Below are 22,749 nucleotides of genomic sequence, written 5' to 3' on the forward strand. Positions count from 1 at the left end.
CAAGTTAAAATTCACCCATTATCCATGCAAACACTAACGACATATGTCACATAAGGAAAGATCTTATTGCTTTCATTAGGCATTTCTAGTTTATGGCATTCTTTAACTTTCGTGAGCTACTATGAGGGCCTACATAAAAATAACAACTTTGACTTATTTCTATATAACGTTGATTTTAGACAACAGTTATTAGACTGCATCTGTGCCTTATTACCGACATGACAGATTCAAGACCATTGTTTTCGCATTGTATGTTTGCTCTGCTGTTTCCCTCAGATAAGTGAATTAGTTAATGAAAATGTGTCCTTATTCCCCTTAAAAAAAGATCACGTTCTTTTTTGTTTTATATTGCTGGCGATGCTTTCAATTCTCTATAACTATTTTTATTTCTGTAATAATGCAAATTCGTATTATATTACTATCCAGAAAAACTTGAATTTCTTACCATTACTGAATTTCATCAGAGTGTAACATGTGTCGGACTGTGACGATAACAACTTTGCTGTAGCTTCCAGTTTGCGGAACTGGCGGCTGTTTGGTGGAGGGCCTTACACTGTGGACAGACGTGGACGGGGGCGAATGGGCGGGCTTGTTCGCGGCGAAATACTAGAGCTGAGGGTCGTGACGGGCCCACGAGCTTAACTCGCTGCTAATGGGCCGTAACGAGTGTATTGCTATTTCTTCCTACTCTAGCAATGTCATCGGCGTATGCAGATATCTCGCTAGTTTGCTCTAAGAAGCACTGAGCGGAAAATACTAAGCAAAATCTATGGGCCAATAAGGCAGGAAGAGAGCTGGAGAATACGCTAAAATGCCGAATTACAAGAGCTAATACAAGGCAGGGACATAGTAAAATTTGTGAAATCACAGCGAATACGATGGCTAGGACACTTGGAGAGAATGGCAGAGGATAGAATTCCAAAGAAAATGAAAGGTATGATCCATTCAGTTAGGTGAAAAGGGAGACCTAGAAGAAGATGGATCGATGAGGTAATAATGGATATCAGCAGTATGGGAGTGCGGGGGTGGAAAAGAGCTGCAAGTAACCGAGAAATGTGGAGGACGATTGTTGAAGAAGCCAAGGCTCCAAGGCTGTAGAGCTACTGAAGAAGAAGAACGGGCCGTAACATTGAAACCGCTTCTACATTGAAGACGCAAGGAAACTGGTATAGGCATGTGTATTCAGATACGGAGATACAGGCAGAATACGACGCTGCGGTGGGCAACAACAAGGATGTGGCGCATTTGGTAGGTTATCAAAATCTGAAGGTGGTGCTATAGTCGGCGCACTCGCTAAGAGACACAGCACCTCCGAGATGCCAGCCGGGGTGGCCGAGCGGTTCTAGGCGCTTCAGTCTGGAACCGCGCTATCGCTACGGTCGCAGGTTGGAATCCTTCCTCGGGCATGGATCTGTGTGATTTCCTTAGGTTAAAGTAGTTGTAAGTTCAACGGGACTCATGACCTTAGATGTCAAGTCCCAAAGTGCTCAGAGCCATTTGAACCATTTTTGAACCTCCGAGGTAACGATGAAGTGGGGATGTTTCCGGTACGACCATTTCACGAGTGCACCGCGAATATGACGAATCAGGTAAAACATCAAATCTCCGACATCACTGGGGCCGAAAAAAAGCTTCTGCAAAAACGGGACCAAGAAACACTGAAGATAACCGTTCAACGTGACAGAAATGCGAACCTTCCGCAAATTGCTGCAGATTTCAAAGCTGGACCATCAACAAGTGTCAGTGTGTGAACCATTCGACGAAACATCGTCAATATGGGCTTTCGGAACGCGAAGGCCCACTCTTGTACCCTTGGTGACTGCACGCCACAGAGCTATACGCCTCACCTGGGCCCTTCAACACCGACATTGGACTGTTGACAACTGGAAACGTGTTGCCTGGTCGGACGAGTCTCGTTGCAAATTGTACAGTGCCGACGGACGTGTACGGCTCCGTCCAGCCTGCATATGAGCACCAGACTGTTGAAGCTGGCGGAGGCTCTGTAACGGTGTGAGGCCTGTGGAGCTGGAGTGATATACGTCTAGGTATAACTCTGACAGGTGACACGTACGTAAGCATCCCGTCTGATCACCGGCCTCCATTCCTGTCCATTGTGCATTCCGAAGGCCTTGGGCAATTCCAGCAGCGCAACGCGACACCCCACTAGTCGAGAATTTCAACAGAGCGGCTCCAGGAACACTCTTCTGGGTTTAATCACTTCGCTGGCCACCAAACATCCCAGGCATGAACATTATTGAGCATATCTGGGATGCATTGCAACGTGCTGTTCAGGAGAGATCTCCCACCCCCTCGTACTCGTACGGATTTATGGACAGCTCTGCAGGATTTGTGGTGTCAGTTCCCTCCAGCACTGCTTCAGGCATTAGTCTAGTGCATGCCACGTCGTGCTGCGGCACTTCTGCGTGCTAACGGGGGCCTACACGGTATTAGGCACGTATACCAGATTCTTTGGCTCTTCAGTGTTTATAATTGTTATATGTATAAAAATTGAATGTTTGTTATTCTGATTAAAAAGGCAATGTTTCTCCTCACATACTTTAAAATGAAAAATGGAAAACCGGCCGCCATGAATTGTGTTGTCGAACAAAAAGAAAATAATTTTTATTCAATAATGTAACTAATCATCCAGCCATCAGGGATCAACCTAAAGGCCAATGAAGAAAGAATAAAAAAAACTACAGAAAGCATATAAACTCACATGGAACTATTATAACAAAACGTCCGTATCCATTAACGCAAAATTGAGGCACTGCAACACTGTCGTACGTCCGGAGACACTGTATGCATCTGAAACAACACAAATAGGTGGGCAAACTAAAATCAAAGAAATAGAGAAACAAGACAGGAAAATTCTCAGGAAACTTTTTGGCCCGATACAAGAGCAAGGAATTTGGAAGAAGAGACCGACATCAGAATTATATAAATACACAGACAAGATTACTGATACAATAAGGAAAAGAAGAATCTAGTTCTACGGACATATCCACAGGATGAATGAAAACAGCATTTCAAAGCGAATTCTTAGAGTCATCAACTCAGGCAGGGGAAAAACAAAATGGATAAAAGAAGTTGAAGAGGACCTCAGACAAGCACACATAACAGTAAACGATGCAGAAAGTAGAACTGAATTCAGGAACATCATCAAAAAACATAAATTTGACACCACAACACAGAAGAGACCAGGATGCAAATGGAAAGCGGAGCGTAAGAAACAACACAGTCAACACATGAAGAAAATTTGGGCTCAGAAGAAACATAAACAATCATCATAAAGGAATTCAAGTTCAAACGCTCTCTTAAATGGGAGTATTCGAAAATAATAATAATAATAATAATAATAATGTAACTAATTTGTTAAAGATAATATAGGTTTGGGAAACTTTCTGAATAATTGGTGGAATAACCAAAGAAAATGAAATAGAAGAAAAAAAATGCCAGAGGAGGAACCGAACACGAGACCTCTGCGGTAAATGTCCGAGCGCTAACCATGTAGGCCAGACGGCCGCACGACAATGGACTAACATTTTATGCTCATAAGGCAGCCAAGAAACTTTGGATCGATTTTTCCCGGGATTTTCCGGGTAGTGCGTCCTAATATTTTAGCCACGTGGGGTGTTAGGGGACCTCTTTCAGCACACAAAATTTCGGACAAATCCCCGACCCCACGGTCGTGTAGTCTCCTTGTTAGTGCGTTGAATGGAGTAGTGTGTGTATTACAGCGAGGTAGCAAAGACGACTCCTAACGACCGAGTTGTAACACTAGGTACCTCGCTTGTTCTAGCAAGTAAGTGGAGTCCGGAGGCGCACTCCGGCGCTCACCTCTGATAGGACGAGCTGTACGCCGGCCGGCGGCCCCCGTCCTCGTCGTCGTCTCCGCCGCTGCTGGGATCTTCATCCTCGCCGTCGCCTGCGTAGTGCTTTTTGTGGTGGGCGGCCTTGGGGTAGTACCCGGTGTAGGGCGGCTTGTCAGACTCCTCCCCGCCGTGGTGGATGATCGTCTGGTAGCTGTGGGGCTGCCTCTCTGAGCTGTCCTCGTCCTCAGACTCTTGCTCGGCCCGAATCTTGTGGTGGTCAACGCCTGGACATTCAGAGGCGCGACACTTCAGAAAGTGGCGCCGGATACACCACAGCAGTGTTTCACAGTACATCAGAAGACAAACAGGTGTAATCGAGATATACTACGACGGCTGTCCAGAAAGTAAGTTACGGTCGGTCGCGAAATGGAAACGACTATGAAAATCCGATAAGGCTTTGCAAACGTGTGTTGGACAGTGTCTCTAGTATGACTCTAGGTAGAATTATGTCGCATCTTTTCATTCCTCAGCTCTCAGTGAGCGCGGAGAGATGTTATAGAAAATAGTGTCTCCCGCCAAGTATGAGGGCCTGGTGAGAATTTTCCCCTGTAGCTATGCAACCAACCTTGCATAACTGTTGTGCGGTTTCTTCTTCAAGACAATTCTCAGCCTCATTCTGCAGGGGCAATGAAGATGTTCCTGCGTCGTTTTCAATTGGAAATGTTTGGTTACCCACAATACAGCCCGTAATTGTCTCCCACTGCGTTTCATCTCTGCTCAAACGAACCGCTGGCTATGAAGACAACATTTTGGCACAGACAACGAGCTTTATGCCAGCGTAGAGAATTGGCGGAAAGCACTGGCGGCTGCCTTCTATGATGAGGGTATTGGAAAGTCGGTACAACGCTATGACGAATGTCTGAGTCAGAACGGCGACTACGCAGAGAAGTAGCTGAAAGGTTTAGCTAACTGGTACAAATGAAACGTTTCTAATTTTCACTATGATTTTCATTTCGCGATCAATCGTAACTTACTTTCTGGACAGCTCTCTTATATAACAGAACCTTTGCTGCAGGCTACGCAAGTTGGAAAACGCTTAGATTTTGTTTAGACAGTCGACAGATAGTCTTCGATAGCCAGTGATGTACAGGGAAAAAAAGTGCGATGTACTTCGAACAGCTTAAATCGAAACCGTTCGGTGTTCTCCATACATTATTAATGGTTTCCCTGAGTTTTGGCATCTCTGGCTTCGACATCTAGTTTGTAATGAAGGCTGTGGTCGCTGATTAGTAGCATAGCCTGACGTGTGGCTTAGGCTGAATGGTGACAGTTTGTAAGCTGGAGAAGGCGACGAATGTGGTACAACTTTGCCTTGGCCACTTCACTGATTAACCACATCTGCAGTACGAAGACTCAATTGTTGCATAACACTAGCGGGGGCAAACAGAAAAAGCACATTGACTGGCGACTCCATAGAGTGCTGTGTGCACAACGATCATATATGTTAAATTAAAACGAAAGTCAGCGTTGGCCGTAAAATTGATGGTTTATTGATCGCAAAATCGATTTTCAATCACCACAGCACTGAAGATGATCACTATGTGATCGATTTTTCTTTCAATAAAACATCAATATTACGGCCAAAGCTGATCTTCCGTTTAATTTAAGAAAAAGCATAATCATTTTAAACGGAGAGAATCATATCGATAAGTCACGGCAATGAAATGCATATGCGTTTAGTCCTATTATAACGATATTTTGTTTGTTCGCATTATCAATGTCCCTCTCTGAGACCTCGAATACGTGGTCATTCAAATGTCTGTCGCGGTGAAAGGCAAAGTTTTGCATACGAATAGCTCACACCACTGTTTATTGGGACTAGCAATATATGTTCTAAGCACGTTTTCGTCCGATTCTTCTATTCTGAGCTTTAACTTACGTTGTCAGAAAATATCCCTGAACAACCTCCGAAATGTTGTCGTAGCAGATCGGGTTCCAATTCTACAGAGACTGAATAGGAAACAAAGTCTGCAATATTGGTTAGTGAATTAATCTCGCCATGCACCATGCAGTGGCTGAAATTGGTAGATAGTTAAGTAGCTGGCTATGCAGCTAGATAAGAATCAGCTGTACTGGGAAACCACAACCTACGTGATATCTCATGTTTCTGTCTATACGTCGGGCGCTTAGTTTTGAAGTGTAGCTGTTTGCGGAGATGTAGTGTGTGCTCTAATATTCATATGGCAGCGAAACTCGGTAGATATTCGAATGCGGGAAGCGATTTACGCTGTAAATTAAACAGTTCCAATTTCGGCCAACAAGTGCAAATAAGGCGCTGTACAGCATCTCATCAACGTCTCCAGTCCTCATATTGAACAAGTTGTGTAAGGAGCGGTTAATAATAACACCGACATTATGCCTTTTTCACTTCTTTGACCTTTTCTGCCCACGACCCGTTCCTAATCCATTACGTACAGAAATACTTCTGTACGGGCTTCTTGCATTCTGAGGGCCAGATGTGCACCTCTTGGCCAACATGAGAAAAAGTGTTTTTCAACGTTAATGGGTTCCGCATCAACGCATCAAAATCTGTACCAAGTATCGCTGCCATGCGATAATTACAGCCGCAATGGATCTGTGTGAGTAGCTGCACTTTAAGTATATAGACAGAAACGCCGACGAAAGTTAGAGAGATATCACTCAGGCCGTGGTTTTCTCAGTACAGTGCGATGTTTCCTGACGCGAACTGTGACAGCTCTTAAATCGCGACTTACACCCCACTAACGCAGAGTGAGTGCGGTAGGAGGAGCCTCACCTGAGACGCCATGGTATCCGCTGGACTTGTAGGCTGGCCGCTCGTCGTAGCTGCCGTCATCGTCATCGTCGTCGTCATTAGCGTCGCCGGCGGCCGGGGCGGGATGGGGCCTTGCGAAGCCACTGGCCGGTCGCTCCTCTGGGAGCTCCGTCACCTGTTGGCGGGCACAGTGCCATTGTTAACTGCAGCGCCTTACCTTCACGCAACTCGAGGCTACATCAGTCATTAACTTAAGCAATGGCGTATTCACACGAATACTTGAAGAAACAAATAATAGACGTACACAAAGCCTCATTTCAAATTTTTTTAAAAATAAACAAATACGAGGTGTCCAGAAAGCCTCATTTCAAATTTTTAAAAAAAGTATCACGTAGACAATTAACAAGAAATCTATCTCAAATTTTTACTGTGCACGCTATGGAGATCAAAGCTTTTGAACACATTGTATTTGCATGTTTCAGGTACGCTGCTTACATTTCTGCTCCATAGGATTGTGTTGAGCGTCCCAATGACCTTTCTTCCCCTTTTAATTCCTTCATTAATTTCTACCTCTGATTTTTCAGTCCATCTCTGAAATGGATCCAAAACAACACAGAGTATTGATCTTCTAAATTCTCTTTCCCTCTGTGTATAAGTCATCTGGATCAATACTAAGGTATTCCGTTTACTGATAATTAATCTTCAGTCCCCAGTTTCTGTATTCCATTGCTATCAAATTGCATGTATAATTTGCATCCTTCCCGTCTTGTGCTATAAGTACTTGACCGTCAGCAAAGAAGAGGTAATGTAAATAAACTGCCTCTTTAACGTATAGCTCCATCCCATCGTATTTACAAAACTGTCTATATACATTCTAAATGATGTTGGTGGGACAGATCCTTGCTTGCTCTAAATTTTCGTGAAAGTGTATTACCAGTTTTCACTTCAGGAAAATTAAGATCTTATGTAACACACGTAATAATTTCTGGGTATTTGTTACGTTGCCCGACATCTACGTCACACTCCGGAAGCCACATAATGGCGCGTGGCGGAGGGTATTTTTCGTACCCCTAAGTGAGCCATCCAACGCTGTTCCACTGGCGAAATGTGCGTGAGAAGAATGATAGTCGGCAAGTTTCTGTGTTGGCTCTAATTTCTCGAATTCTCTTCTCATGCTCATTACACGGGACGTATTAGGGGAAAGTAATATGTTGTCCGACTCTTTCCGGAAAGTGCTGTTTCGAAATTTCAATAGTAAACCTCTCCGTGATGAACAACGCCTCTCTTGTAACGCCTGTCAATGGAATTTGTTGAGCATCTCCCTAACGCTCTCGCGCCGGCTAAACGAACCCGTGACGAAACGTGCTGCTCTTCTTTGGATCTTCTCTATCTCTTCTACCAGTCCTATTCCAGACAGATGAGAAATACTCAAGAATAAGTCTAACAAGCGTCTTATAAGCCAGTTCCTTCGTGGGTGAGTTACATTTCCTTAAGATTCTTCCTATGAATCTGAGTCTGGCGTCTGCTTTTCTCACTATTTGTTTTTTATTTTGTAGATGTTCCACTTAAGGTTACTCCGGATAGTTACTCCTCGATATTTTACGGCAGATACTGTTTCCACTAGCGGATTTCGTTTCCTGTGTATGTTGGAGAAAACCCCACAACCAGTTCCACAAGAAGCTGCACGCCGTAATTTTAAATGTAACGTCCGCAGCAACATCTCGGGTAGTGGTCTCGAATCTGCAATCAATGCGATTTTGCACGGTGTATAGATAAACAGCGTTAGAGTGGAATGTTTTGTTTTGTCGATTGCACTTTAAAACAAGTGCAAAATATCTCAAGCGTCACAAGGCAGTGTTCCTTGTAAACCGCCCAAAGAAACAAAGCTTACACAGGCAGCTGCAGGATAACCCTTAGAAAGTCAAAGACATTCGTTACGAAGTGGGTCAAGCTGTGGTGTCTCCGCCAGACACCACACTTGCTAGGTGGTAGCCTGTAAATCGGCCACGGTCCGGTAGCATACGTCGGACCCGCGTGTCGCCACTATCAGTGATTGCCACCACACGGCAGGCCTAGAGAGACTTCCTAGCACTCTCCCCAGTTGTACAGCCGACTTTGCTAGCCATGGTTCAGTGACTTCTACGCTCTCATTTGCCGAGACGATAGTTTAGCATAGCCTTCAGCTACGTCATTTGCTACGACCTAGCAAGGCGCCATATTCAGTTACTATAATTACTTCAAGAATGTCTTCTGAACAGATAATATTGTGACGCATGTACCGTCAAGAGCGACGTTCATCATTGATGGATTAAAGTTAAGTATCAAACTACACTCCTGGAAATTGAAATAAGAACACCGTGAATTCATTGTCCCAGGAAGCGGAAACTTTATTGATACATTCCTGGGGTCAGATACATCACATGATCACACTGACAGAACCACAGGCACATAGACACAGGCAACAGAGCATGCACAATGTCGGCACTAGTACAGTGTATATCCACCTTTCGCAGCAATGCAGGCTGCTATTCTCCCACGGAGACGATCGTAGAGATGCTGGATGTAGTCCCGTGGAACGGCTTGCCATGCCATTTCCACCTGGCGCCTCAGTTGGACCAGCGTTCGTGCTGAACGTGCAGACCGCGTGAGACGACGCTTCATCCAGTACCAGACAAGCTCAATGGGGGACAGATCCGGAGATCTTGCTGGCCAGGGTAGTTGACTTACACCTTCAAGAGCACGTTGGGTGGCACGGGATACATGCGGACGTGCATTGTCCTGTTGGAACAGCAAGTTGCCTTGCCGGTCTAAGAATGGTAGAACGATGGGTTCGATGACGGTTTGGATGTACCGTGCACTATTCAGTGTCCCCTCGACGATCACCAGAGGTGTACGGCCAGTGTAGGAGATCGCTCCCCACACCATGATGCCGGGTGTTGGCCCTATGTGCCTCGGTCGTATGCAGTCCTGATTGTGGCGCTCACCTGCACGGCGCCAAACACGCATACGACCATCATTGGCACCAAGGCAGAAGCGACTCTCATCGCTGAAGACGACACGTCTCCATTCGTCCCTCCATTCACGCCTGTCGCGACACCACTGGAGGCGGGCTGCACGATGTTGGGGCGTGAGGGGAAGATGGCCTAACGGTGTGCGGGACCGTAGCCCAGCTTCATGGAGACGGTTGCGAATGGTCCTCGCCGATACCCCAGGAGCAACAGTGTCCCTAATTTGCTGGGAAGTGGCGGTGCGGTCCCCTACGGCACTGCGTAGGATCCTACGGTGTTGGCGTGCATCCGTGCGTCGCTGCGTTCCGGTCCCAGGTCGACGGGCACGTGCACCTTCCGCCGACCACTGGCGACAACATCGATGTACTGTGGAGACCTCACGCCCCACGTGTTGAGCAATTCGGCGGTACGTCCACCCGGCCTCCCGCATCCCCACTATACGCCCTCGCTCAAAGTCCGTCAACTGCACATACGGTTCACGTCCACGCTGTCGCGGCATGCTACCAATGTTAAAGACTGCGATGGAGCTCCGTATGCCACGGCAAACTGGCTGACACTGACGGCGGCGGTGCACAAATGCTGCGCAGCTAGCGCCATTCGACGGCCAACACCGCGGTTCCTGGTGTGTCCGCTGTGCCGTGCGTGTGATCATTGCTTGTACAGCCCTCTCGCAGTGTCCGGAGCAAGTATGGTGGGTCTGACACACCGGTGTCAATGTGTTCTTTTTTCCATTTCCAGGAGTGTATAACGTCCACTGTTCAAAGTGCCGTCAATGCGAACAAGAGGTGACCGAGACGTGTAACTAGCGGCATCCCATACTATCATGCCGGGTGATAAGCCAGTATAGCGATGACGAATACTCGCTTCCTATGTGCGTTCACCGCGATGTCGCCAAACATTGATGCGACCATCGTGATGTTGTAAACAGAACCTATTCATCAGAAAAAATGACGTATTGCCATTCGTGGACGCAGATTCGTCGTCGAGTACACAATCGCAGGCGCTCCCGTCTGTGATGCAGCGTCAAGGGTAACCGCAGCCACGATTTCCGAGCTGATAGTCCATGCTGCTGCAAACGTCGTCGAACTGTTCGTGCAGAAAGTGGTTGTCTTGCAAATGTCCCCATCTCTTGACTCAGGGATCGAGACCAGGCTGCACGATCCGTTACATCCATGCGGATAAGATGCGTGTCGTCTCGACTGCTAGTGATACGAGGCTGTTGGGATCCAGCACGGCGTTCCGTATTACCCGCCTGAACTCACCGATTCCATATTCTGCTAACAATCACTGGATGTCGACCAACGCGAGCAGCAATGTCGCGATACGATAAACCGTAATCGCGATAGGCTACAATCCGACCTTTATCAAAGTCGGAAACATGATGGTACGCATTTCTCCTCCTTACATGAGGCATCGCAACAACGTTTCACCAGGCAGCGCCGGTCAACTGCAGTTTGGGTATGAGAAGTCGGTAGGAAACTTTGCTCGTGTCAGCACGTTGTAGGTGTCACCACCGGCGCCAGCCTTGTGTGAACGCTCTGAAAAGCTAATCATTTGCATAGCACAGCAGCTTCTTCCTGTCGGTTAAATTTCTCGTCTGTAGTACGACATCTTCGTGGTGTAGCAGTTTTAATGCCCAGCTGTGTAAGTAGAGGTGTTCACATTAGTTTGCCTATCGCCTGTATCTTTAGGTAGAATGTGTGAAGATGGCCTGTGACTCATACCGGTCGATATTTGGGTCTCAAGTATGAAAGCAGACGATGGTCAAACACGCATTCTATACATCGCCACGTGCATGCGTGCGTGTAGAGGTAATAAGAGGTTCTGCACGCTACCTGCGGTGGCTTGGGAGATTCTGCAGCGGTGTGGAGCTGCGGCGCCAGTGGCGGCTGCCTCTGCGGCTGCTGGGGCTGCCTCTGCGGCTGCTGCTGCAGCTGCTGCAGCTGCTGCATCTGCTGCAGCTGCTGCTGGAAGCGCGCGTACGGCTCCTCGACGCCGGCGAAGTACTGCGGGAAGCGGCGCCGGGCCTGCTCCAGGCTGAGCGGCCTGTGCGGGGACAGCAGCTGGTTGCTGACGCCCACCGTGGCCACCGACTGCTGGCCCGGCTTGGCCGCCACCGGGTACGAGAAGAACGTGAAGGGGCCGCCCGCCGCCCCGGGGGCGGCGCCGCCCTGCGCCACTACGCTGCCCGGGAACGCCGCCGAGGCCGCCGCCCCTGCCGACAACACACGGTCACCCCTCAGCTGCCGCTGCCCTGTCTCCCTGACAGGCGAGCCCCCCTTCTGGTAGGCTTCACAGTTAACTTGCGAATTACTACTCTCCATAATTTTTGAAATTAATTATGCGAGGTGCATTCAAGTTCTTAGGCCTCCGATTTTTTTTCTCCGGACTGGAAAGAAATAGAAACATGCGCATTGTTTTAAAATGAGGCCGCGATCATTGTCAATACCTCCCAGAGATGGCAGCACCGTACGGCACATGAAATTTTACCGCCAGCAACGAGAATGAGAACTGTTTTAAATACTTAAAATGGCGACGTTTTCCTTACTTGAACAGCGTGCAATCATTCGTTTTCTGAATTTGCGTGGTGTGAAACCAATAATTCATCGACGGTTGAAGCAGACATGTGGTGATAGAGTTATGGATGTGTCGAAAGTGCGTTCGTGGGTGCGACAGTTCAATGAAGGCAGAACATAGTGTGACTACAAACCGAAACAACCTCGGGCTCAAAAGAGCCGGTCTGACGACATGATCGAGAAAGTGGAGAGAATTGTTTTGGGGGATCGCCGAATGACTGTTGAACAGATCGCCTCCAGAGTTGGCATTTCTGTGGGTTCTGTGCACACAATCCTGCATAACGACATGAAAATGCGAAAAGTGTCATCCATGTGGGTGCCACGAATGCTGATGGACGACCACACGGCTGCCCGTGTGGCATGTTGCCGAGCAATGTTGACGCACAACGACAGCATGAATGGGACTTTCTTTTCGTCGCTTGTGACAATGGATGAGACGTGGATGCCATTTTTCAATCCAGAAACAAAGCGCCAGTCAGCTCAATGGAAGCACACAGATCCACCGCCACCAAAAAAAAAAATTCGGGTAACCGCCATTGCTGAAAAAATGATGGTGTCCATGTTCTGGGACAGCGGGGGCGTAATCCTTACCCATTGCGTTCCAAAGGGCACTACGGTGACAGTTCCATCCTACGAAAATGTTTTAAAGAACAAATTCCTTCCTGCACTGCAACAAAAACGTCCGGGAAGGGCTGCGCGTGTGCTGTTTCACCAAGACAACGCACCCGCACATCGAGCTAACGTTACGCAACAGTTTCTTCGTGATAACAACTCTGAAGTGATTCCTCATGCTCCCTACTCACCTCACCTGGGTCCTAGTGACTTTTGGCTTTTTCCAACAATGAAAGACACTCTCCGTGGCCGCACATTCACCAGCCGTGCTGCTATTGCCTCAGGCATTTTCCAGTGGTCAAAACAGACTCCTAAAGAAGCCTTCGCCGCTGCCATGGAATCATGGCGTCAGCGTTGTGAAAAATGTGTAGGTCTGCAGGGCGGTTACGTCGAGAAGTAACGCCAGTTTCATCGACTTCGGGTGAGTAGTTAATTAGAAAAAAAGTCGGAGGCCTTGGAACTTGAATGCACCTCGTACAGTGTAGATCACAAGGGACGTTTTCTGAAAAGTGATCCCATTCAGCGGTCCCTGCTCCATGCACAGCCATTGTTCGTCAATATGGATGATGGTCGAAAGGTGGTAATGTGATGATCGAAACTGGTCGCCTTTTGACACACGTGCCTTGCAATCTAGACTGTTTTGTAATTAATTTTTCATCTACTGTGTGGATACTGGTCCCCCTCCTCGCTCCGGCGAGGAGTCCCCTCAAGGACACCATCACCTGTCTGAATTTGGGGCTCCCAATGAGCAGCACTTTCTTGTTTTCCTCACGAGTTTGTGGAAAACTGGCCATGGAACCAAGAGGCGAGCCATCCTTTCTTTCCACCACATTAGTTGCTTTCATTACTCTCCAAACATTTCTTCATATGGTTGTCCACGAGAATGCTCAAGAGATCCGTCATACTGTGCTCGACAAGTTGTTGTTGTTGTGGGCTTCAGTCCTGAGACTGGTTTGATGCAGCTGTCCATGCTACTCTATCCTGTGCTACCTTCTTCATCTCCCAGTACCTACTGCAATCTACATCCTTCTGAATCGGCTTAGTATATTCATCTCTTGGTGCCTGACAGGAAGGGGAAAAAAAATCATGCCAAGGCAGAACGAGATGCCAATGTTTGTACACTTGCAAACCAGGGCCTTTACGTAAATGATCAGTCACTGTGACGAACACAGACATGCCACGTAGCGTTATCCATAACTGACAGAGTTCGAGGAAGACGACAGCATTAGTCACCTCACCTGGATCCCTCATCTCCGCTCCATCCAATCCGAAGCCCACAACCGCCTCCGACTCCCCAAACTCCTCTCTGGCCAGACATGAGGGTTGCACCCCTCTACCATCCTCCACACCTACAAATGGATGGATGGATTGTTCGGGGGAAGAGACCAAACAGCGAGGTCATCGGTCTCATTGTATTAGGGAAGGATGGGGAAGGAAGTCGGCGGTGCTCTTTCAAAGAAACCACCCTCCCATTTACCTGAAGCGATTCAGGAAAATCACGGAGAACCCAAATCAGGATGGCCGGACAGGGGTTTGAACCGTCGTCGTCGTCGTCGTCGTCGTCCCCCCCCCCCCCCTGTATGCTAGTCCAGTGTGCCACCCACTGCGCCACCTCGCCCGGCACAGCGTTTGAAACGGACCCCATCGCGGGTGTGAATTTGGCACTCTGGACACATTGTACAATAACCATATTTGTGGGTCATTCGGCCGTGATAGTGGCCCGATGTTGGTCTGCACCAGAAGGTAAAGGGAGGCACACTGGTCGTCTAGATTCATGCTGACCGTGATTGACCAATACAACGAAGGATCACTGTATTGTGCACGAAGCACAACGAAACCGCTTCACGTTTGTGGCTGCCATCTGTGAACAAGTGAGGGATTCCGTGTAGCATTCTGTGTCGCTGCACACCGTTTCTTGGACATTAGCAGCAGCTAGACTATTGAATTAACGTCCAATTCATTGGCTGCTGTGAATACCACAGCACAAATGGGTGTGTTTTGAGTGGTGCTGTAACCAGAAAGCCTGGACTGACGAAGAATGGCGTTGCATTGTGTTCAGCGATGAATGACAGTTCCACGTTGCCCTGCATGTCCATCGTCAACTGTGTTACTTCTACCATCATGAAGAGGGAGACCATCAGGCATGAGTTCAGGTCAGTGGCTCAGGAAACTCTGATGGCAGGACAATATGTGACAGACATCCTGCATGCTGCTGTGTTACTCCTCATGTGAGACTGTCGTGGTGCCATTTTTTAACAAGACGATGCTGGTCCATTCACAGCACATTTGCCTGTGAACTGTCAGCATATTGTTGAGTTACTCCCATGGCCAGCAACTACCCAGATATGTCCCAAACAGAACCTGTGTGGGACCAGCTCGGGCGTCAACTTCGTCCCACTGCGGACATCCATGACGTCGAGGACCAGTTACGAAAGTCGTGGAACATTTTGCCCCATGAGAGGGTGCAGTGGCTTCATAACACCCTTCTGCACCGAATCCATGCAAGCTCTCAAGCCACAAGGTGGTACAGTGCTGTATTGATAAGTGGCCTCAATCTGCCAAGTGCTTTATATACAGGTAGTTTCTAAATTAAACATTTCTGGAAGGTGACTACAACAGGCGCCAAGTAATGTATAAAATGCATGTACGACCCCCAGCTGTATTTATTTGAAACCCAAATATCAACTGGTTTCAGTCTTGGACCATCTTCACAGATAAGGTCTAAAATGGTTTAAGCCACCACATTACATCCGTCGTTACTTAAATGATGAGCATGTTATCAATATCGATATAGGACACAAGACTTTTAGAAGCAAACACGAAGCAGTACTGAAAAGAAGATTTAGTATTAGTTTGTTTGCTTCTAAAAGCCTTGTGTCATATGTTGATATTCATGACATGCTCTACACATTATTTAAGTAATGAAAAATGCAATGTGTTTGCTTAAACCATTTTAACCCTTATCCATGAAGGTGATCCAAGACTAAAATCGGTCGATATTTGGGATTAAAATAAAAACAGCTGATAGTCAAACATGCATTTTATACAGTTTGTAAATTAGTTACTATACTGCGTTCAGTTCTGTATCAAACATTTGTGTCAGTTATCTACCTTTTTCAAAGTTGAAGGTTATTTTTGCATGACTAACTTATAAATCCTTAAATCCTTTATATCTGACTCGATCTTGTAATCACTGAAATAACATCAAGTCCATGAATTTCCATTCCATTTGCTGCTCACCTTTCGCTGCTTCACGTATTTCGTCACGCTATGTATTATGGCAATATAACGACTATTCACATTGGTGTGTAGAATGTACGAGTCTGGTGACATAGAATCTGATTTTCGGAAAACCATCACCCACACGATTCCGAAGACTGCAAGAGCTGACAACTGCGAGAATTGTCGCACAATCAGCTTAAAAGCCCATGCGTCCAAGTTGCTGACAAGAATAATATACAGAAGAATGGAAAAGAAAACTGAGAATGTGCTAGATGTCGATCAGTTTGGCTTTAGGAAAGGTAAAGGCACGAGAGAGGGAATTCTGACGTTACAACTGATAATGGAAACAAGACTAAAGAAAAACCAAGACCCGTTCATAGGATTTGTCGACCTGTAAAAAGCTTTAGATCATGTAAAATGGTGCAAGATGTTCGAAATTCTGAGAAAAGTAAGTGTAAGCTATAGGGAGAGACGGATAATATACAATATGTACAAGAGCAAAGAGCGAATAATGAGAACGGATGATCAAGAACGAAGTGCTCGGATTAAAAAGGGTAAAATGGAAATGAACGTAAGGCATCGTTGACCGAGACGACAACGCAACACCCAGTCCCCGAGTGGAGAAAATCTCCAACCCGGTCTGGAATAGAACCTGGGACCGATTGCATGGGAGGCGGGCACGTTACTACCCACGTAAGCAGTCGGACATTAAAAAGGGTGTAAGACATGGATGTAGACTTTCGCCCCTACTGTTCAATCTGTACACGGAAGAAGCGATGATTGAAATAAAAGAAAGGTTCAGCAGTGCAATTAAAACTCAAGGTGAAAGGATATCAATAATATGATTCACTGGTGACAGTGCTAACTTGAGTGAGAGCGAAGGAGAATTACACGATCTGCTGAATGGAACGAACAATCTAGTGAGTGCAGAATAACGAGTGTACAGACCTCCGATTACTCAGTCTGCATTTGTCTGCACCAGTCTGCATTTGTCTGTACTCACGTTTCAGTCTGCGCCTAAGAAGATTATCATATTCCTGTACATAGCCATGAAGAAATATGTATAGACACTGTTGTGGTTGGCAGGAGAGCCAACACCGTGTTACTAGACGAGGCCGAAATTCATGCGTTTTAGCTTACCCAGACTGGCGAGAGGTCTGGAACAGGACAAGGAAATTAGAATTTAGAAAAACGGACGTAGCTGATGGAATACTTTACTTTCATCCATTTATGATGGACGTCGCTCTTGACGGTACATGATTCACAATATCAATAGTAACTGAATATGGCACCTTGCTAGGTCGTAGCAAATGACCTAGCTGAAGGCTATGCTAAACTATCGTCTCTTCAAATGAGAGCGTATTTTGTCAGAGAACCATCGCTAGCAAAGTCGGCTGTACAACTGGGGCGAGTGTTAGGAAGTCTCTCTAGACCTGCCGTGTGGCGGCGCTCGGTCTGCAATCACTGAGAGTGGCGACACGCGGGTCCGACGTATACTACTGGACCGCGGCCGATTTAAAGGCTACCACGTAGCAAGTGTGGTGTCTGGCGGTGACACCACAGACACTTTTCTGAAGTATCAGAGATATGTGAGAATAAGATTAATGTACCAAGACCACAGGAGCTCCAGATTGTCAATTGTAAACAGCATCCAGAATCAAATTACGTAATGTCTATGCTTTTTATTATGCCGCTTGGAGCGCTAGTGTCGCTCCATCTGTCAAATTTTTACAGCATTGAGTGTGGCGACTGTTATGTTAGACTGTGGTAGTAGTCAGGTCGGCAACTTACCGAAGAGCCCCGCATTGAAATTCTGCCTGAAGCCCGACGGCGCCGGGTAGAAGCTGGGGTAGGCGGCAGAATTCTGCGCGAAGAGACTGCTGGCAGCGGGCTGGCCGAAGGTGAAGTTCTGCAGGTAGTCGGCGGCAGCGGGCGCTGCCGAGGCGTAGAGGCCTCCGCCGGGGAAGTAGGAGGTGCTCTGCGCCAGTGGGTTGGCCGCCACGGGCAGCGTGAAGTTGTGCTGGGCCGAATACTGAGCCGTGGGGAAGCCGGCCGACAGCAGCGCCGCCAGCGGCGAGCCGGCGTACGAGTGGTTGGAGGCGGCGGTCAGCAGGGAAGGTGCGTAGCCCAGCGGCAGCCCGAGACCCGCCTGCAACCGGGGCAGCTGGCGTTAAGCGGCCAATAATACTCCACGGCAATACAGCGTGTTTCAAAGAGGACTTTGCAACTTTGAAAATTCATATAAATTAATTCACACTACCTAGAGAGGTGATTGTAGTGTCAGTTTGTAGGGAAATACGTCAAGTTTTGTCTCACATAGTTCGATAGTGCCGAATCACACCGTAAGGAGAGCTAATGGCAGTTGCGTTAAGGGGGGTGTAGGACATCAAACAGGCGGTCTTGGAGCAAGAGAGAGACACATGGGGTTGGTGGCATTTCCAGCAGGATAGTAAAAGCTTGTTCCCAAGAAATAAGTGGGATTCTTAGCCACGTATGTAATAGCTCTCTTAAGCAAAGTATTTTCCCAGATAGACTGATGTATGCCATTGTTATACCACTGCATAAAAAAGGGGATACGTCTGATGTCAGCAACCACCGCCCAATCTCTCTTCTGACTGCCTTATCCAAAATTTTTGAAAAAGTAATGTATTGTAGAGTACCTTCACACCTTTGTAAAAATAAAGTTTTAACAAAATGTCAGTTTGATTTTCAGACGGGTTTTTCAACAGAAAATACTACATATACTTTCACTTATGAAATATTAAATGCTCTAAGTAACTGTAAGTCAACTGTCGGGATTTTTTGTGATCTATCAAAGGCTTTCGATTGTGTAAATTATGGAATACTTCTACATAAGCTCAAGTTCTGTGGTATGAATGGGACAGTGCTCAAATGGTTTAAATCATACCTAACTGGAAGAGTGCAGAAAGTTGAAATAAACAGTTCACATAATATACAAAACAACTGGTGATTTCTCAAACTGGGGAACAATCAAGAATGTGGTGCCGCAAGGTTCGGTCTTGGGTCCCTTTTCCAGAGTTCTGATAGGTTGGTGTTAGTGGGAGTATCCAGATATCCCAGATGGTGTAACACTGTGCAAAGATGTGCTGGCCATACACCAAGGCATCTGGGTTATCTGGATACTTCCCAGTAAGACCAACCTCTCAGAACTCTGGAGATGGGAATTTGCGCTTGAATATATCCTCTCTTCCCGTTACCCACCAGGCCTCAACCTCCGCTAATTTCGAGCTGCCGCCGCTCATACCTCACCTGTCACTCTGCAATATCTTTGCCTCTGTACTTCTGCCTCGACTGACATCTCTGCCCAAACTCCTTGCGTTTCCATATGTCTGCTTGTGTCTGTATATGTGCGGATGGATATGTGTGTGTGTGTGTGTGTGTGTGTGTGTGTGTGTGTGTGTGTGTGTGTGTGTGTGTGTGTGTATACCTGTCCCTTTTTCCCCCCAAGGTCTTTCCCTCCCCGGGATTGGAATGACTCCTTAGCCTCTCCCTTAAAACCCACATCCTTCCGTCGTTCCCTCTTCTTCTCTCTTTCCTGATGAAGCAACCGTGGGTTGTGAAAGCTTGAAATTTGAGTGTTTGCTTGTGTTTGTTAGTGTCTCTATCAACATACCAACGCTTTCGTTTGGTAAATTACATCATATTTGTTTTCAGATATATTTCTCTCTCTCTCTCTCTCTCTCTCTCTCTCTCTCTCTATATATATATATATATATATATATATATATATATATATATATGAGACAACATGTGGTTCATGCACGATGGAGAACCTGTACATATTTCAGTCGAAGTGTTCGTACGCTTCTCAACAACAGGTTCGGTGACCAATGGATTGGTAGAGGCGAACCAATTTCATGGCCTCCACTCTCTCCTGACCTTAACTCTCTCGACTTTCATTTATGGGGGCATCTGAAAGCTCTCGTCTACGCAACCCCGGTATGTAGAGACTCTTCGTGCTCGTATCGTAGACGGCTGTGATACAATACGCCATTCTCCAGGGATGCATCAGCGATTCAATGCGACGGAGGGTGGACGCATGTATCCTCGCTAACGGAGGACATTTTGAGCACTTTCCTGTAACAAAGTGTTTGAAGTCATGCTGGTACTGTTGCTGTGTGTTTCCATTCCACGATTAATGTGATTTTAAGAGAAGTAATAGAATGAGCTCTAACATGGGAATTAAGCGTTCCCAGACGTCCACATAACACATTTTCTTTCTTTGTGTGTGAGGAATGATTCCTGAAAGTTTGGCCGTACCTTTTTGTAATACGATATATATAAGCACGCGGTCTAGGTATTAAAAATTTTTAATTGAAAAATGTTTGTTTGATAAAGTCGAACTCGTGCAGCGCGTCGCGACGTACCAGTGGCTGGTAGGCTGGCGCCCCCTGAGTGCCAGACGAGAGCAGCACGGCGCCGGACCCGCCAGATGTGGCCGGCAGCTGGTAGGCTGACGTCATCAGAGAGGAGAAGGGTCCGCCGTAGACTGCCTGCCGCTTGCCCTTGCCCTCAGAGGCCGCCGCCGGCTCGTCAGCTGCCTCCAGCACGGTGGCCGATGCCTCGTCTCCAACTGCCGGCACGTCCTCAGTGGTGAGTCGCTCGACGTCCGCAGCCAGAGCAGCCGACGCCAAAAGCGCCACCAGAGCAAATACTTGCGTCTGTCTCAGGGGACTCCGCGCTCTCAGGGTACTCTGAAACACGAGAACGCGTCGCTCAACACGGGGCAGTTCCGACGCGGAGTGTGATGACTTCTCTGGAGACTAGAAATCTACTCTGTAGGAATCAGCATAGATTTCGAAAAAGACGGTCGTGTCAAACCCATCTCGCGCTATTCGTCCACGAGACTCAGAGGGCCATAGACACGGGTTCACAGGTAGATGCCATGTCTCTTGACTTCCGCAAGGCGTTCGATTATGTCCCCACAGTCGTTTAATGATCAAAGTAAGAGCATATGCACTATCAGACCATTTGTGTGATTGGATTGAAGAGTTCCTAGATAACAGAACGCAGCATGTCATTCTCAGTGGAGAGAAGTCTTCCGAAGTGAGAGTGATTTCAGCTGTGCCGCAGGGGACGGTCGTGGGACCGTTGCTATTCACAGTATACATAAATGACCTGGTGGATGACATCGGAAGTTCACTGAGGCTTTTTGCGGGTAATGCCTTGGTATATCGAGAGGTTGTCACAATGGAAAATTGTACTGAAATGCAGGAGGATCTCCAGCGAATTGACGCATGGTGCAGGCAATGGCAATTGATTCTCAATGTAGACAAGTGTAATGTGCTGCGAATACATAGAAAGATAGATCCCTTATCATTTAGCTACAAAATAGCAGGTCAGCAACTGGAAGCAGTTAATTCCATAAATTATCTGGGAGTACGCATTAGGAGTGATTTAAAATGGAATGGTCATATAAAGTTGATCGTCGGTAAAGCAGATGCCAGACTGAGATTCATTGAGAGAATCCTAAAGAAATGCAATCCGAAAACAAAGGAAGTAGGTTACAGTACGCTTGTTCGCCCACTGCTTGAATACTGCTCAGCAGTGTGGTATCCGTACCAGATAGGTTTTATAGAAGAGATAGAGAACATCCAACGGAGAGCAGCGCGCTTCGTTACAGGATCATTTAGTAATCGCGAAAGCGCTACGTAGATGATAGATAAACTCCAGTGGAAGACTCTGCAGGAGAAACGCTCAGTAGCTCGGTAAGGGCTTTCGTTGAAGTTTCGAGAACATATCTTCACCGAAGACTCAAGCAGTATACTGCTTCTCCCTACGTATATCTCTTGAGGAGACCATGAGGATAAAATCGGAGAGATTAGAGCCCACACAGAAGCATACTGACAATCCTTCTTTCCACGAACAATACGAGACTGGAATAGAAGGGAGAACCGATAGAGGTACTCAAGGTACCCTCGCCACACACCGTCAGGTGGCTTGCGGAGTATGGATGTAGATGTAGATATAGATGTAGTAGTCAAACGACATTTTGAAAAATGAAAACCCAAACTCACTCATTTACGAAATTGCAAGAGACCTGCTGGTTTCCCTCTGAGCTCTTGATATTCATACAAGTGGTTCTCCTTTCTCCAAAGGTCTCTTTAATTTTCCTGTAGGCAGTATCTATCTTACCCCAAGTTTTATTTATTTTTTATTTACACGTCAAGTTCCGTGGACCAAATTGAGAAGCAAATCTCCAAGGTCATGGAACGTGTCAGTACATGAATTCCTCGACAGAATAGAAGGAGTGACCCATGAGGAATCTCTTCCGTTTCGATTTGAAAGCGCGTGGATTACTGCTAAGATTTTTGAATTCGAGTGACAGCTTATTGAAAATGGATGCAGCAGTATGCTTATTCCATAATGATCCAACTTCTGGTCAGTATTGTGAGATCAATACAGTCAAATGCCTTTGTTAAATCAAAAGATACGCCAAGCATTCGCAACTTTTTGTTTAGCCCATCCAGTACCTCACAGAGAAAAGATAAGCCTCCACATCATGGACTCCCAAAGTGTTCCATATCGACTCCTTGGAGTCGATATCGGTTTCCTAGGGGTCAACATAAACGAAAACTGATTTTGGGGGTGACGAGGTGTAAAACTCGACCTCTATTAAATGAACACAAGTTCATCAGCACAGACGAAGAGCTTAAGCAGAAGTTCAATCAAGGCTGTCAGAAGTTCTGGTTGCAACGCAA

The 22,749-nt window shown here is 46.8% G+C and overlaps 1 protein-coding gene across 2 annotated transcripts in view; it reads right to left on the minus strand.

Annotated features, from left to right (window-relative positions):
* The window catches only part of LOC126292096 (uncharacterized), a 62,934-nt gene that overhangs the window by 15,322 nt on the left and 24,863 nt on the right, over nucleotides 1-22,749 (minus strand). For both annotated transcript variants that reach the window (XM_049985919.1, XM_049985918.1), the window contains exons 2-6: nucleotides 20,416-20,742; nucleotides 17,819-18,176; nucleotides 11,453-11,832; nucleotides 6,631-6,784; nucleotides 3,841-4,099 (exon numbers count right to left, since the gene is read on the minus strand). In XM_049985919.1, the coding sequence (XP_049841876.1) occupies nucleotides 3,841-4,099; nucleotides 6,631-6,784; nucleotides 11,453-11,832; nucleotides 17,819-18,176; nucleotides 20,416-20,742 (1,478 nt within the window). The remainder of the gene's footprint in view (nucleotides 1-3,840; nucleotides 4,100-6,630; nucleotides 6,785-11,452; nucleotides 11,833-17,818; nucleotides 18,177-20,415; nucleotides 20,743-22,749) is intronic.

This window comes from Schistocerca gregaria, chromosome 9 (genome assembly GCF_023897955.1).
Source record: "Schistocerca gregaria isolate iqSchGreg1 chromosome 9, iqSchGreg1.2, whole genome shotgun sequence".
Taxonomy (NCBI): Eukaryota; Metazoa; Arthropoda; class Insecta; order Orthoptera; family Acrididae; genus Schistocerca; species Schistocerca gregaria.